The 17665-nt window shown below is 34.8% G+C and overlaps 1 protein-coding gene across 4 annotated transcripts in view; it reads left to right on the forward strand.

Annotated features, from left to right (window-relative positions):
- LOC124233814 (speckle-type POZ protein-like) overlaps window positions 1-11603 on the forward strand; it is a 66737-nt gene extending 55134 nt beyond the window's left edge. For 2 of the 4 annotated variants that reach the window (XM_046651035.1, XM_046651036.1), the window contains exons 10-12: window positions 2980-3122; window positions 3212-3265; window positions 6950-11603. In XM_046651035.1, coding sequence (XP_046506991.1) covers window positions 2980-3122; window positions 3212-3265; window positions 6950-7094 — 342 coding nt within the window. In that variant the 3' untranslated portion in view covers window positions 7095-11603. The remainder of the gene's footprint in view (window positions 1-2979; window positions 3123-3211; window positions 3266-6949) is intronic. The other 2 variants (XM_046651034.1, XM_046651037.1) reach the window with 2 other exon arrangements.
- Window positions 11604-17665: the final 6062 nt, after the last annotated feature.

Genomic DNA, 17665 nt, shown 5'->3' on the forward strand with positions numbered 1-17665 from the left:
GTGGGATAATATGGAAATGAGATTTTTTTAAATCAATAGGACAAAAATACCTTGAGCCATATATGGAAGAAAGTGAATTTTTCATGGGAGATTAAACTGTAAAAAGAAAACCTAGTAGTTTTGAGGGTATCTTTATTCTGTTTTATAAGAACACACACACAATAGCATATATAATTTATTGAAATTTTCAGATATTCTTAGTCTTAAGATACAGTGCGTAACCTTTGTTTGAAAAAGGAGAAAATATTGGGTATTTTGTCTAATTTAATTTTCTCTTCATGAATTTATTTTTTAATATAGCATAGGAAGAGAAAAAACTTGATTTTATAGTACTTTTATAATGATGATTTCTTGAAGATAGAGAAACAGTGCAAAAATACGAGAAAATTTCAAAGCCAGTAGTTCTCAATCCTGAAAGTACATTGAGTGCTTTCTCCAAAAGTACTGGTGTCCATGCCACTTCCGTCCATGTATACGTATGCATGTGTGTGCATATGCATATATATATATATATATATATATATATATATAGTGATATTATACCTGGGGGGCAAGTGTATATGGATCGAATCTGTTATTTCTTACAACTACATATAAATCTGTAACTATCTCGATTAAAAATTTAAATTAAAATAAAAAATATTAAATGTATAAGCATAAATCTGACAAAAGATGTTCATACCTGTATACTTAAAATTACAATACATTGCTAAGTGAAATTCAGGTAGAGCTAAATAAATGGAGAGAGCAATCTTGTTTATGGATTGGAAGTCTCAATACTGTTAAAATTTCAGTTCTCCTTAATTTATTAATAGAACCAACATGTCCCTAGCAGCGGTTTTGTTTTGTTTTTTTAAAAATTGAAAAGCTGATTTAAAAATTTATATGCAAGTGCAAGAACCTAGAATAGTCAAAAAGCTTTGAAAAAGAAGATCAAAGTAGAGGACTAAGACTTCCTGATAACAAGACTTTTATTTATAAAGCCTCAGTATTTAAGACAATGTTATACTGGTGACAAGATAGACAACTCATTGCATCAGAATAGAGTACAGAAATAGACTGTCACACATATGGATATCTAACTTTTGATAAACTGCAAAGACGATCCAGTGGAGAAAGGATAGTCTTTTCAACAAATGATGCTGGAATAATTGGATACCTGTATGCCTAAGAAAATGAACTTTGATTACATTTGTTTGAAAGAATGAATTTTGTATATGAACTTAACACCATATACAAAAAGTAATGCAAAATGGATTATAAACTTAAAAATGTAAAACTTTTAAAAGAGAACATAGGAGAAAGTCTTCACAATCTTGTGTTAGGCAAAAATTTCTTAGCTGTGATACCAAAAACATAATACATAGAGGAAGAAAATTGATAAATTGAACTTCAATGAAATTTAAAACTTTTCTTCAAAAGACACAACACACTTAGGAGAATAAAAAGACTAATCACAGACTAGGAGAAAATACTTGCACAGCATATATCTGATGAACAACTTTTATCCAGAATATATCTGGTAAAGGACTTTTGTATTCACAGTATATAAAGAACTCTCAAAATTCAATTATAAGAAAACAGTTATTTCTAAAAATAGAGAAAATATTTGAACAGATGCTTCCTGAAACAATGTCAATATGTCAAAAGATTCTCAACATCCTTAGTCATTAGGGAAATGTAAATTAACACTATCATCAGCTATTTCTATACGTGTATTATGATAGCTGAAATTACAAAGATGATACTAAGTAAGCAGCACCTCTGATATGCCTTCTACTGCTGTAGTTTGCATTTTCTGGAGTATTCTATAAATGGAATCATATAATTTGTACTCATTTTTGTCTGGCTTCTTCCATCAGTATCTTTATTTTGAGATTCATGCATGTTGTTGCCTGTGTATCAGTAGTTCAATGCTTTTTTTATTGCTGAGTAGTATTCCATTGTGTATAGATATACCACAATTTGTTTATCCTTCATCTGTTGATGAACATTTGTGTGTTTCCAGTTTTTAGCTGTTATAAATAAAGCTTCTATTAACATTGATATGGAAGTCATTGTATGGGCATATGCTTTGTTTTCTCTTGGGTAAAAAGCTAAAAGTAGAACTCATTGGATCATATGGCAGGTGTAAAACTTTTTAAGAAACTGCAAAATGGTCTTTCAAAGTCATTTGCACCCGTCAGCAGTATATGAAAGTCCTAATTCTTCCACCTGCTTGACCATACTTGACATGTGTGTCAATTATACTTCAGTAAAGCTGCTAAAAGTGTTATATACACTAATAACTGTAAGAACTTTTTGTGGTTATGAATGTGATTTGTTTTGCTTTATAACTCGTTCTTCAAGATTGACTAGTGGCTACATGCAGCGTACTGGCTGGTACACTCTGGTGTTTAAAATAGTAGAGAAGAGAAACACTCATTAAGGATGTTGAGTAATAAGGGTTGTTTTTTGTTTTTAAGAATAAAACCCTCCTTTTTTTTTTTTTTAAAAAAGATTGGCACTTGAGTTAACATCAGTTGCCAATCTTCTCTTTTTTTCCTCTCTCTCCCCAAAGTCTCCCCGTTACATAGTTGTAGGTCCCTCTGGTTGCGCTGTGTGGGACACCGCCTCAGCATGGCCTGATGAGCGGTGCCATGTCCACACCCAGAATCCGAACCGGCAAAGCCCTGGGCCACCGAAGTGGAGTGCGTGAACTTAACCACTCGGCCACAGGGCCAGCCCCTAAAACCCTACTTGTAAAATACACGGTATTTTGCATTTAGACAAATTGAAATTTCCTAAAGAAAAATCAGTCTTTCTTTTGAGTACATTCATTCATATTTCCTTGTATTAGGTTAAAATAATTTAAAGACTTAAGTACCCTCAGTTCAAAGTAAAATGTGCTTTAACTTTATTTTCTAAGTTAAAATATCATGTATTTAAAACTTAGTATTTTGGGTAAATGTTTAATGGTTATGTTTTCCTTTATGATAGTATGCACTGGAACGGCTGAAGGTCATGTGTGAAGAAGCTTTGTGTAGTAACCTCTCAGTAGAAAATGTTGCTGATACCCTTGTCCTTGCAGATTTGCACAGTGCAGAACAGTTGAAAGCACAAGCCATAGACTTTATTAATAGGTAAGCTGTGCTTGTATTTCAGTGGGCATGACACCTTCAACATTTTTTCACCGGACTTTTTCTTAAGTGTGTTTAAATCTTCAATGCAGGTGCAGTGTACTTCGACAGCTTGGGTGTAAAGATGGGAAAAACTGGAACAGCAAGTAAGATGACATCAGTTTCTGACTTAAAGTTGATCTGCATATATGAAATTAAGTATTTGCATAGCCTTTTGTTCATCTATAATAAGTATGAATCCAGATATTAGTTATATGAAGCAAACTGCCAGTTATTATTAAAATAATAATAATTTGACTACTACTTAGTGGATTCTTGAGGCTATGCTCCCTTGTAGATCAGCTTCTAGTGTGAACTGGGATGGACACTAATATCTTAAGCACACATGCTCACGTAGTATATAGCTGAGTCCCGGTATTTCAGTGGCTACTAGACATCCTTTCCCTGCCCCTTCAGAAAGCATTTCTAAAAATGTGGGAAATATTCCTTTTATCCTATGAGGAATGTACCCTCAAGATTTGCTTAAAAGTTTTTACATTTGAATCTAATCCACTGCTTCTTAGGTTAGCTAGGTACCTTGCGTCAAATGCTGTATTATGCTAGCTGGCTAATATTCCAAAAATGGTAGCAATTTGATCTTTCCTTTCCCTGGTAAAATTATAAGCGGTGGGATAGTTGTTACATCTTTCTGAGCTTGGACCTTCTGAATGTGAGCTATTAAAACTTATTATTCCCCTTTTTCCCCTTTCGTTCTTAGAGTGACTTTTCTACTCTTTGTAATTATTCAAAATCAAAAAGGGTAAAGAGTCGATAGGTTGAAGAATTTCCATCTGCTTTTGATTAGTTTTTGCCTGTAAACCCTTAAATTCCATTTTCACAAATTGTCAAAAGTTGATCCAAAAAAGTGAAAAAAGACAGTGTTAGAGACAATAAAATCAATGTTATTGACTTATTTCCAATTACTTTCATGTGTTTTGATATCTATGAAGTTGGTTAACCGAGTTCATATCAGTTTGTGAATTCTGTTTTCTGAACGTAAAACTTAGTGACTACTTTTACATTATTGGTTCTATATATTTGTCAGTCTGTGATAATACATTATGATATGTGATCCTAGAAAAAGTCAATTTGAATTTAAAATGTAAGGTATTAGCAGCAAATGACAATTTGTGATCCTTTATACTTAGCCACTCTCAAGCTCTAGTTTTATTCTGTTAAAATATTCTACATTGTATAACTTTTTCAATATCAGAAAATATTAGCTTATTTTGTATTCCTTGGAGAAGCTATTATATGCACATACCTTCAGTGGGTATTTGTTGATTTAAATAAATGAAAATTCAGATATATTAAGAGGTATCTATGTGAATCTAAACAACTAGTTGAAATTATAAACATAATGACACATGGTAATTTGATATCAGGCGAATAAAAAAACCTGTTTTGTTATTAGCTGCTATTTACTTCAACAAACTTTTATCTAGGATTTGTTGTATCTCAGGCACCATACTAGGGTGCTGCATATAAAAATAATTACGAGAAAGCATCTTTGTTCTTGAGAAATTTATGTAACAAAGGAAGTAAATATGTGACCTTATCATTTCATTGTAACATGGTAAGTAATGTAACAAAAGAGGGCAATTGACAAAAGGCTGGAGGTTCAGGAATGGCTTCCTGGAGATGACTGAACTGAGTCTTAAAACATGAATAAGAATTAGCAGAACTAAGAAGGAAATAACAGGCATTGCAGACAGAAAGGATAGCTTGAATCAAAGTATAGAAACATGGAGCGGTAGTTGATCATTCACTTGACAGATATTTATATTTATTATTCAGTAAGTACCCAAGGCACTGTGATCAGTACAAAAATATAGTGGCGAACATGACAGATGTTTTCCTTGCCTTCCTGGAGTTTATGGTTTAGCAGGAGATAAGTAGGAATTAAACAAGTAATTGAAATAAAGTATGATGATAGGGAATGTATAGCATATCTATCTGAGCATGTAGCAAAGGAACCTAACCTAGGGGTCAGAGGAAGCCTTTTCAAGGAATTGTTGTATAAATAAAGACCCAAAGTATTAGTGGGAGTCACCCTGGTGAAGAAGAGGGAAGAGATGAGAAAGTTTGTCCCAGGAAAAGGGAATCATGTGTGCAAAGTTTTGGTGATAAGAAAGAACAATATAGAGTAAGAGAGAGAGGTTATGAGAAGAAGTTGGAGAAAGCAGGCAGAGATCAGATCCTGGAAGGCCATGTAAAGCACATTAGGGCTTTTAGACATTATGTGAAGAGTATGGGCATCCAGTAAAAGGTTTTAACCTAGGGTAGGGCCTGTTCAGGTTTGCGTTTTTAGCAGTCTGCAGGCAGGATAGAGAATGGATGTGGGGAGGTTGAGGTGGTGGTGGTAGTTGAGGAGCAAGGTTAAATATAGGTAGACCAGTTGGAAAGTTGTTAGAGTAGTTCAAGTAAGGAATGAAGGGTAAAATTAGACCTGATTGGTGACCGTGGGAGTAGAGAGAAATGAAAGTATATAATATTTTGAAGGGACAATGATAATATTTGGATATTATTTGGATAGTGGATTGGGTACCAGGGGAAGAAGACAGGAGTCCAGGAAGGGTAACTAGATTTGTTGTTTGAGCAATTAGGTATTTACTGTAATTGTTCAGTGAGAGCGTGTTGTCCATAGGGTTCAATAAGCAGTTCAGTACCAGTATACAAAATGCCAGAGCATAGAAGTGGGAGGTGCAAAGCTACAGAGAGGAAGTAGGAAACCTTGTTTCTCTTTCTAAAGAACTTGGATGCTGGCAGTGGGGAACAATAGAAGAGGACATGATGTAGTCATGTTTATGTTCCTAAGGTAGCATGGAGGCTGGTTTGGGAGGAGCAAGATAGGAGACTAGAAGACAAATTAGGAGAATGTCTTTGGGAATTAAAATAGGACTGACGATTAATTGGAAAGGAAAGGACAGGATGTCTAGGGTGACTCCCAGGTTTCTGACTTGAATCACTGGATGATAGTGGAAGCATTAGCTCATTCGAAATGAACGAGGAAGAACCTGGGGCTTGGAGAGAGACATGTTGAGTTCTTATCTGACAATCCTGCAGTTATGGGTCTTGAGGCACATCCAAATGGTCATGCACTGCATAAGAACGTTTCAGTCAATGATAGACTGCATATATGACAGTGGTCCCATAAGATTAATACCGTAGCCTAGGTGTGTAGTAGGGCTATACTATACCATCTAGATTTGTGTAAGTACAGTGATATTCGCACAACAAAAGCACTTAATGACACGTTTCTCAGAACATATCCCCATCGTTAGTCAATGCATGACTGTAAAGAGAACAAGTGGTGGGGAACAAATCTTGTGGGGAGGCCTAGGATTTTGCAAATCAGTAGTTGTCATCATTGAGTATGATACTTAAAATTGTGAAGGGTAGATGAGATAGGATGAATAATGAATGTTAAGGGAGACGAGTAGAAGGCAAAAGTTGCAACTCTAGAGAAAACCTGCACATTTAAGAGCCGGGGAAAAGAGCTCTTGAAAGAGCCAGGACAGAAATGGTAACAGTGGGAGTGGGGCTATGGAGACAAGTGCCGCATACTTCAGGAGAGTAGAAATTCCGGAAAAATATAATAGTTTCACTTGCAACAGAAAATACCAGTAAGCTAAAGATAATATTTTAATGAATTCAAATGGTTTGAATACGTAGAGAGGCAGACAGTGTTCAAAACATTTTGAAATCTGTAAATTAAAAAAAAATTGACAGTGAAGCAATGCGTCTTGAAAAGTTCTCTTTAATAAACATTTCTTAATTTTATTTTTCAGCCAAGCAACGGACATAATGGAAACCTCGGGCTGGAAGTCCATGATTCAGTCTCACCCCCATTTAGTAGCAGAAGCTTTCCGAGCACTAGCCTCTGCACAGTGTCCACAGTTTGGCCTTCCACGCAAACGGCTAAAACAGTCCTGAAATCTTCCATGAACTGTAGAAAAGTGGAATTGACTTTTTCTCCTCCAGGGCCAGAAGGATTCTAATACACAAACCATAAGCAAGAGTTGTTTCTGTTGTTTTGTCCACAGAACAGAAGCTGAAAAAGCGTATTGCTTGCATTTCAGGTGGATAATTTATGGTTTATTCTTCAGCTTTAAATTAGACTGATTATACTCTAATTCACTTCAAGGCCTTAAATTATCTTCAATGACTTCTCTTGTTCATATGATAGTTTAATTTTTTTATTGTGCCTTGTCATTTTGACCAAGGCTATGCAGGATTGCACTAGCTCCATAATGCAGTAATGTTGATAACTGAAGATATTAAGTTTCAAAAGGATCTTCCATTAGTTTGAGAAAAGCAAAATGAATTTTATAGGGTTTGTCCTATGCTATCTCAAAGTTTTAAAACTAGGTTCTCTTTAAAAGCACTTGTATTGGAGATTATTGGTAGTATCTCCAATCTAAGTTCTGTAAATACAGGAGAACCCGCTTACCTTCAAGGTAAGTTATGGCAATACACTGCTTCAATTCTAATTTATTGTTCATTTCAGGGGGCAAATATGCAATGAATTGGCCCAAAATTTTAGTAAAATTTGTGATGTTTGTCTATATGTTAACTGTCCAACAAACTAAGAGAAGCATAACAAACCTTTGCTTGTGTTTCTTTGTGGGTGTATCCAAGTTTACAATGATTGAGAACTGATTGAGGTTAAGGTTTCAATAAGAAGAAAGCATGTTTTGTGCTGAATTATTTTTTTTTTTAATTTATAGTGACTTACATTTATATGAAGAATTCTGTACATGTTAAAAGTAAGGATGACCAAATGTAAATTTAATGAGTGGGCCAATTAAGATATATATGCACTTTTAATGTGTAACTTTTGTATGCTCGGTGGTACATATATTTTTTTGCTTTTGAGGGAATTAATAAGGTATAATTAATTGTGTCTTAACTTTTGAAAATTTCTAAGGATGGATGGAGGCAACTGGGATGTTTGTGATAATAGATAAGAAAGATATCCTTGATTATAGTTAAATTGGTTTGAATTTCAGATATTCATTACTGAATTTGCTCCTGTTTTATCACACTTTGGAGAAGTCACCTGAACAGTAAACAAATCTTGAACAGCATCCTCTCCTTCTAAAAACAATGAACTGATATTATTTGCAGACTAAAGGAGATAACCCTTAGAATATGTCAGGCCACACTCTAGACATTTTTTCCCCCTAGCTTTCTCCTTTCTGTTTCAGTTACTGTACTAACATTGTGGATGATATTGAAATTCTGCATAATGTGAACAGGATAAACTATTTATAAACTGCTTTTCATGGGCCAGTTCTTTATTATAAATGAATTTTTGCTTTAAACGCATACACATGTTCAGTGTTTGATAGTTCTGTTCACAATGGAGGTCTGTTCTGGTGCGTTGTCCCAGAGAAGTAGGAGAAATCAGTGGCAAGTTGCTGTGCCTGATTTCCTATCACAGTGACAAATTGCTTCTTAGGCAAGACCTATATTTGACCACAAGAAAGAAAAATATGTCACTGGAAAAAAAAATAAATAAACCTATGTATTTACCTATATAACTTTAATCTCCAAATTAAAATTTGTATATAGTTTTTGAATTTAGGACAAAAGGAAAAAATTAAGCCTGAGATTTTAACATAGAGTTTATTTTTGTTATTTCTTTGTTAGGTACTCAGTGAAGCAGTCCTAATATCAAGCATAATTCATATTTACTTTGAACAAACACTGTCAAATAAGCCTTTGTTATCCGCAACAAAGTGGAGTTTGAAAAGATCCTATTTTCCGGTATCTTCATTTCTTTCTGTGTAGTTTGAGTCTTTGTTGTATTAACTTAAATTTGAAATTGGAAGAATCTTTTGGGATAGAAGAAAGATTCTTACATGTTAGTGGACTCCGTCCTATATAAAAGTAGTCTAGGGATCAGAAACTCACTTCCTTAATTTCACCATAAGATTGAGTTTATTAAATTTACAGTGTACAATTTAAAAAAATACATACACACATAGGTGTACACTTTAAGATTTTAATTTAAGATTTTGTCAGGGTCTTAGAAGAAAACAAAAATTCCTTACTCAGGCTATAAAATTTTGTTGTCATACTTCAAAAATAAAAATATACTGGTGTATCCATTTATATTAAATGCACACAGGCACATTGTGAATTAATTCACTGCTTCAACCTACATTTCTAACCATAGTGACTTCAGAAATAACACCGTATAATGAACATTTCAGCTTGCCCTTACTTACTTAATTTTACTGTTTATTGCAAATCTTAAGGGTTTTATTATAAAGATTTTTTCTTTAGTTTGGTAGCACATTTTTATACCAAAAACGTCAAACACTGTGCTGTAAGAATATCCACATTTGTAGAAATGTTCGCTTTTCAGATAATATGCCTACCATTATACTAACAGAATTGTATGGTAGTTTTATTTTTTTTTATTTATTATCTGTGTTTTTGGTATTGTTGGTTCTTGAGGCAATGATAAAAATCTGCTAATGTATTCTGATATGAGTGCTCTAATAGCTGTTCTTTTTTAAACTACACACGTTGTTTTCAGTAGGCACAATTCTGTCCAGAGCAGTCTTGCCTTTTGAACTGTCAGCCTGCTCCTGTTTCCCTTTTTGTCAGTTAAACAAAGCTTTTCCTTAGAAAAGTAGTGACTGGTTTTAAATGTTACATATTGTAAAAGTAAACATTGGAGAACTGTTCTTTAGATTGAGATACAGAAACACTATATTTGTGCCTTTTTCGTTTCTTAATTTTAACGTGTATTGGTATTTGGAGCACAAATATGAAGGTGCCATAATATTATGGCTTGCCATTGTTACCTCTTTGAGTACTCATGTGTCATTGTCTTGAAATAGTAATTGGAGAACCTTGCATGTATTATTACGTAGTCATTTGAGCGTGTGTGTGTGTGTGTGTGTGCGCGCGCATGCGAGTGTGTGTACACGTACTTATATTCGCTTGGACTTTGTGGTATGTTCAAAAGAGTGAATTTCTGAAAATAGGACTCAAGTTCAGGTTAGTTGAAATATTTCATTTAAATGTGCTTTATTTTGGGGGACAATTGATTGACAGAGGAAGTTATAATTCTCAAAAATGTGACCAGTTTACTGCATGATGAAATGTGAAAACAGTGCCTTTTTAGGACATCGATTTTAAAATTGTTTTAAAATATTAGCAAAAATCTCTTAAAAAGTTGTCATGAGCATTATTGGCTTATTTTTAAACTAGACCTAACTTAGAGCTTAAATTCCCAAAAGTTTAATTACTAACTTTATTTACCCGTTTAAGTTTTATGCAGAAATTTAAAACCTAAGCAGAATTCTTTATAAAAATGTGCATCATAGATACTACCCAGTGTTAGTAAAATAGAACACTAGGGACTTCATAAGTTGTTTTGTTAAAATCCGACTCAAAAAGCTTTTCTCATAGCCAAGTATACTTGAAGAGGTGACCTATTCCGAGTTGGACGTTCAAGCTCTTTGATGGATAAAATAAAAATATTCAATGTATTCTTGCAAAATAAGGCGGGTGGGTGGGTTTTAGTGTTTTCAGATTGTAAAGACAGCACTTTCAGCACACGTAAGAGTATTTTGCAAACCTCTTTTATACAGATTATGAGCTCTACTTTATTTAAGTGTTCATGGAATGATGTAAATTTTAGGTCCAGTTGAACAAATACTGAGTGCCTACCATATGCAAGACTTTCTCCTCACTAGAAATGAAATCACCACACCGTGTCTTCTGTTTGCAGTATGTGGATTTTATGTTTGAAAAGGAATTCTTATATTTAAATCTTTTTATGTTGTTAGAGTTTATCATTGTATACTGTAACCCAGTTAATTTTGCCTTCAGTTTTTTAGAATAAAGATATAACTTAAGTGAGTTCCGTTTTTGAAAATAAAATTCTGCTAAAATTATTTAAAAATTAGTTCTGGGGGAAATTGATTTTCAAGATTCAGATGTATAAAAACATATATTGACCTTTTCAGCCTCATTTTTAATCAGCTGATGTTAATGATGAGATACATACTTTTTGTATCTTGTTGCTGAAAATATTTTTTGCATTTCAGCACGTTGAGTTAAAATAAAGTTGTTACTACTTATTCAGAATTAATTGGTTTATTTTGTGTTTATTTGAAAATATGAACTCTTCTTTTTCAGATTACTGTGATGCTTTGCAAAGAGCCATGTATTGATATGGTAACTTTTAAAATTATGGAGAGTAGCTGTCTTTTCTACATAGGGAAGCTAATATTTTTTGGAGCCTACTAAAGACTTATTCCTTAACTGTGAGATGTTACATATATATTTACTTTAATATATGTGTACCGTCAATATTGAATGACTTATGCTAATGTCATGTAACTTTGCTGTAGCACTTAAAGATTACCTTTAGCTAGTCCTCCTACTACTTCTTAATTTCAACTAACAGCTTAGTCATTTGCTGCTGTCAGAAAGAGCAGATTTGGGGCAGTGCATTTCTGGACCAACTTAGTAACAGTAACATAATTAGTGCTTAAAAATTATGGCCAGAGTAGCAGTAGAAATGCAAAGTGAAAAACTTTCCATATCCCCCACACATGTACACACACAGATTTCCCCTTAGAAGAATAAAAGAAGGGTTAAAAAAAGAACATTGTTTATGCAATTATAGTAAAATAGGTCAAGTGGTCATATTCTAAACTTTTAAGTGAACTATATATAACCCTTTCTGTAGCAGCCAGAGCCCTTAATACTTTATTTTAGGACATTGGGGTGTTGTTTCCTCTGTTCTACCATCTCAGAATCATTTTGTTTCTAAGAGAAGGCTAAGGGTAGCATTTGCTTTTTAAATAGAAGACATATTGGTAGAAATCTTTAACATAATATGTTGCTAAGTGTTTTTCTTTTTGTACCAGTGAGGTTTGCATGCATCTTCAGTGGATAGTGGCAAAAAAGGTTCATCATGCCTGTTGAGTGCTTCCTTCCCCTCCCCGCCACCCCAGTCTCTTGCCCTCCACCCTCAATCCTTTGTAAAGAATTCAGGTGTAGTCCTGTGCCAGTCTATAATGTAACAGCCAAATAATTCCTTTAGTATCTAATCTTACTCTTTTGCCCAAATTCAAACCAGGCCTTAATAAATAAAGGCAAAGAAAGGAAAATTGTGGAATTTAGGAATAACAATTGCAGCACCAAAAAAAATTTAAAAAAGCAACCAGTGTCCTAGGTGACTCTGATACTCACTTTGCTCGAAAGTAGATTTATTGCCATAGCAGAAGCTTTTCAGAATGTATACTTAATATTCTGAATGCTAAAAAGATGTGTAAGTCATTATGGAAATTGGGCAAAAATGCAGAAAAATGAAAACGACATGCAGTTGAAAAAGACTAGTAAAATTAGGTACATTAACCTTGATAAATACCAGAAATGGTAAAGCAGAAATTTGAATCAGTAGATGACAAGGTTCAGAAATGCTCGCAGACCACAAGGACAAGAATAGAGAGATGAAAATAAAGATTTAGTTTAATTTATCAACCATTAATTAAATGGAGTGCTAGGCACTGTGCTGAACGTGTTTACAGTGATAAACAAGGTACAAGTGGTCTATATCCTCATGAAGTCTATATTCTTGAAGAAATCACAATTCTATAATACAGTGTGTGAATTGTTCTGGTAGGAGTACAAGAGGGGCACCTAATCTGGGGTGGGGGTAGAGATCCCAGATAGCGTTCCTGAGGAAGCGGTGTCTAAATTTAGATTGAGTGGAAACTAGGCAACTTAGTAGGAGTATCATCCAACCTGTTATGTGAAGTCCCCGAGTTGACCAAGGTTCATATGGAACATTTATGGGAATGCAAACGAACATGGCTATGTCCTAATGTGTAAACTGGAGAGAGGGCTAAACCAGTAGGCAAAGATCATGAGTTTTTAAAGGGCTTATTAGGGAATCGAACCTGTGAGTATTGAGCGATTTTAGTTGGGGTTATAACATGATCAACAATCTATCAATCTTCAGATGCATCAGAAGGGGCTAGAGGAGAGGGGAGGGAGACTTTCTTAAGATGAGGAATGCTAGTGCTCTGTGTTAGGCTAGAAGCACTGGGATGGAGGGAAAATGGAGAGAGAGGAGCGAGCTTGGAAATAAATTGCATGTGGCAGAAGGAAGAAGGAGGAGTCAAGAGACTCCCAGCGTTTGTCTGAGCAACTGGATGGAGGATAGTACCATTCACTGATACAGTATTCACAAGTGTAGCCGCTTGGGGAGAAAAACCTATTTTGATATGGAACCCATTGAGCTTAAGGTTTCTTTGGGGCATTCTGATTGGATATGCGAATCTTTAACATGAGTGTCATCTGGATTATAAAGTAAGGAATTCTTGATATACAGATGATAACTGGTATTTGTAGGCTAAGGTGAAGAGAAGGCAGTGCAGGGCAGAAAAAGGAAGAGAGAAAGAGCAGCTTGCAGAAGAGGATGAATGATCATGAACATAAAACCAAAGAGTGTCCATCTCACAAGTTGGAAAAGAATATTGCAAGAGAAAAAATGGCCAACAGTGTGAAATGCTGCTGAGCAGTCAAATAAGAAGCTAAAATATACATTTGATTTTTGAGAGAGGAAATGACAAGAGTCTGGACTGGGGAAAAGAGTAGGATTGGAGAGAGGAAATGGGTGTTCCAAGTATAGAATATGGGGCGTTCGGCGAAGACAGCAAGGATAAAATGTAGCTGTGGGATGACATTTAGGATCTGTTTATTTTGGTGGTTTTCCTTTACAGTGGAAGAAGTGTCAGTATATTAAGGTAATGATAAGGAATCAGAGAACAGAATGCAAATGGGATTACTGAGGTCCTGGTGAAGAAGAGAAGAGAAATTGGAATCAGATGCCAAACAAGAGGATAGCCCCTAACAAGTACGAGGAAGAAATGCATGGATACAGTCAGATTTATCCTCTTTCTTGTTTTTTTGCTTGAAAGTTGATATAGTCATTTTATGTCTGTTATTCCTGTGAAGCTATCTATTCAGAGTAAAGGAGGTAGGTGAGTTTAGAGCAGGGGCCAGCGAACTTTGTAAAGGACTTAGGTAGTAAATATTTAACCTACTCAGCCATGCCGTTGTAACGTGAAAGCAACCATAGACAATATGTAAACAAATGAGTGTGGCTTTGTTCTGTTAGAACTATTTACAAAAGCAGGCAGTGGGCTGGATTTGGCCCTTGTGCATAGTTTACTGAGTTCATAGGTTTGAAAAGAGCAGAGGAGTTTTGAAATAATTGATGTGGAGAAAAAACATGGACAGCCCAGTTGAGATTGGAGGCCATGATTACAGAGGATGAGTTGAGTAGACCCAGTGTTTGCATGATTGACGTTACCAAAGAAACAATTGGTATAGAAGCAGTGATTAAAGAGATTAATCACTTTAAAAATATACGAACTTTAGAAATGAGAAAATTCATAGTGCTGCAGATGGAATTTATGAACAGACATCCAAACCTAGACATACTGGGTGACTTAGAAAAGGAAAGTAGTGTGAGCATCCAAGCAATAAATAAAAGTTTTAAAGTCATGTTTCTCTGACAATACTTTAAGTGAAAAAATTTTGACTCAAGAACTCTTAACTGTTTAGTGATTTATTTCTAAAGTTAACATTTAAATTATATAGAAGTAGTATATTAACATAGTACCTAAAGCGTAGAGAATGCCAAAAATTGATCAAAATTAATTCAAGCATAGGAAGTTGAGGCCTAAAAGGACTGGGAATGAGTATTATACTGTTAGAGGGAAGTCTAACTTATTGTGACATTGTTTACAAATATAAGTGTAACCAATGTAGAAGTTGACGGTGACCCCCTCCCCCACCCTCCTGCATTCCCCCTTGCCTGGTGCACCCCGCCCCCGTTATACAGCCATTATCCTCCTACAGAGGGGCCGTCTTGCCTCGCTGATGAACCCTGGCTGGTTTAGAAATAGAAACCATAAAATAAAATGTAAAAGTATAAAGGTTACAAATATAAATGTGCAAGTCATCATCTATTGTAAACCAAAAGGAAGCTAGACAAGAGGAAGATGGGGAACTGGGATTGGGAAGTACAAGTGTAAAACTCTTCCATAAACAGGAATTAAAAATGTTTCCTTATTTTTAAACTTGGAGTTATAAACATTTGAGGATTTTTTTAATAATTAAGCTTTAATTATCTACTGGTAGAACTTAAAATAGACCATATATATCCTCCAAAATATAAACAAAGTCCAGAGGAAAAAACCAATCGGGACATCAAAAAAGGAGAGGGCAAAGATCACATTACAATGATCCAGCAGAACTGTATGACAAATGGAATAGGTTAAACACACCTACTCTAAGAAAACCTGAGCAATGGTCTCATTCATCAGATTGTACTGGATATGTAATAGTGAGAGAGAGATGGCCTGTTCTGATGGAATTTAGTAAAATCAATAACAAAAGATAAGCCTTGTGAAAGAGGAGTAGAGAGTGTTGTACAGCACATCTCAACAGTACATAATTGCTGGCCAGGTGTGGAGGAGAAAGATTGTTTGTGTAAGGGAACAAGTGTGAAGGCTGAGGGGTCAGAGGAGAGGGTGATTTTACCGACATTCAGTAGAGCTGAAAGGTAGTGATTTTTGTTGCTGTGTAGTGCCTCTCTATGTGTGTGTGTGTGTGTCTTTTTTTCATGGGGATAGGAATCCAAGTGAGAAAACTCTGGTAGGACTAAGTCAAGAAAGCCCTTTTAGGGGTTGGCCTGGTGGTGCAGCAGTTAAGTTGACACGTTCTGCTTCGGCGCCCGGGGTTCACTGGTTCGGATCCCGGGTGCAGACGTGGCACCGCTTGACAAGCCATGCTGTGGTAGGCGTCCCACATATAAAGCAGAGGAAGATGGGCACGGATGTTAGCTCAGGGCCAGGCTTCCTCAGCAAAAAGAGGAGGATTGGCAGCAGTGCTAATCTTCCTCAAAAAAAAAAAAAAAAGCAATAAAGGTAAAAGTTAAAAAAAAAAAGAAAGCCCTTTTAAGTTCTAAATTGCCCTAATTGACTAAAATAAGGAAAAAATGGAAACAATTATAAAATAATTACCTCCATAAAAGGCTTGGAACTAGGTTGGCTTTATATGGAAATTATTTCAAACTTTTTAGGAACTGATAATTCCTATGATATGTGAATTGAAGTAAATAATGAAAAGTAAATTTAAACAAGTACTTTTAATCAAGCTAGTATAAACCAGAAAACCTTATAAAATTGCAAAAAATAAATGAAATTGTGTATGTAAGACTCTAGTGCAAAGTCCTAGAGGTAGCAGTAGCCTAGTAAATGTTCGTTCCCTGTCCCTTCCCCCTCTGACTAAGCCAATACCCAAAGGGTGAGACTTACAGACCCATCTCTGTTATAAATATGAGTGATAGAATCCTAAATAAAATGCTAATAGCTTGAATTCAGTAATAAAAAGAAAAAAAAACCAAGTCACCTAAGGTTAACCTAGAACTCTGAGGATGGTTCAGTTTTTCACCGTATCAAAAGGTGAACTGAAAGCCATGATCATCTAGTTGAATTCTACAAAATTACACATCCATTTCGCACAAGATATCCTTTCAAACCAACTACAGGAGATAATTCTTCAACAACATAGAGAATATCACCCTCACACCATTAGCCAACAGCATCTTAATGATGACACAACTAGAGTTGTTCCCATTAAAATCAGAACCAAAACACAGGTAGCTTGACAATATGTTTGTTACTTAAAATTATTCTAGAAATTTTAATCTATGAAATTCATATGAAACAACCAATATAAGTATGGGAAAGGAGGCCTATATTTGAAAGTTATACATAATTGTTTTCCTTGAAGACCCAAATTAAATTTAAAATTTAATGCTAGTTTACTAAAATGGCTAGGAAAATCTAGAGATAATCTACAAGACATATATATTGGCAGAAACCATTTATTAGAAATAACATCCCAAACACAGTGGCAGAAAGTAAAATGGAAAAGGCGTTAGAATGATCTTAGACTGAGATGTAAAAGCACTACAAAGAGGGGAAAATCCTACGAAATTATACTGAAAGGGAAAAAATGGAATTGTAAATTAGAAAAGAAAAAAGATAAATCATACTACTATATACCGATATTTAATAAAAATATCCTTGAGGGAAATATAAGAACACAATAAAAGTGTTTGGATTATCTACTGGGAGTCGTTTGTACCAATGGACTGCATTTTCTGAGATTTCCATAAAACAAACATGTTTTACATTATTAACGAGAAAAAAAGATTAAACATTTAAAAAATATACATTCTGGAAAACTGAGTAAGTTGACTTTTTTTAAAGCTATCCAGGTAAAAGTGGTAAAATGGAGAACAATAAATTAGTGAGACTTGACTACCTAGTTTGGGGAAGGGAATATTACAGGTCATGTGATAGCTCTGTTAGCTTGTACTTAACTCTCATGCAGACCATCATTACTGATGAAATTGTTTATAATCATTTGGAAATAAAGTGACATTCAATTGC

The sequence above is a fragment of the Equus quagga genome, unplaced genomic scaffold (assembly GCF_021613505.1).
Source record: "Equus quagga isolate Etosha38 unplaced genomic scaffold, UCLA_HA_Equagga_1.0 251_RagTag, whole genome shotgun sequence".
NCBI lineage: Eukaryota > Metazoa > Chordata > Mammalia > Perissodactyla > Equidae > Equus > Equus quagga.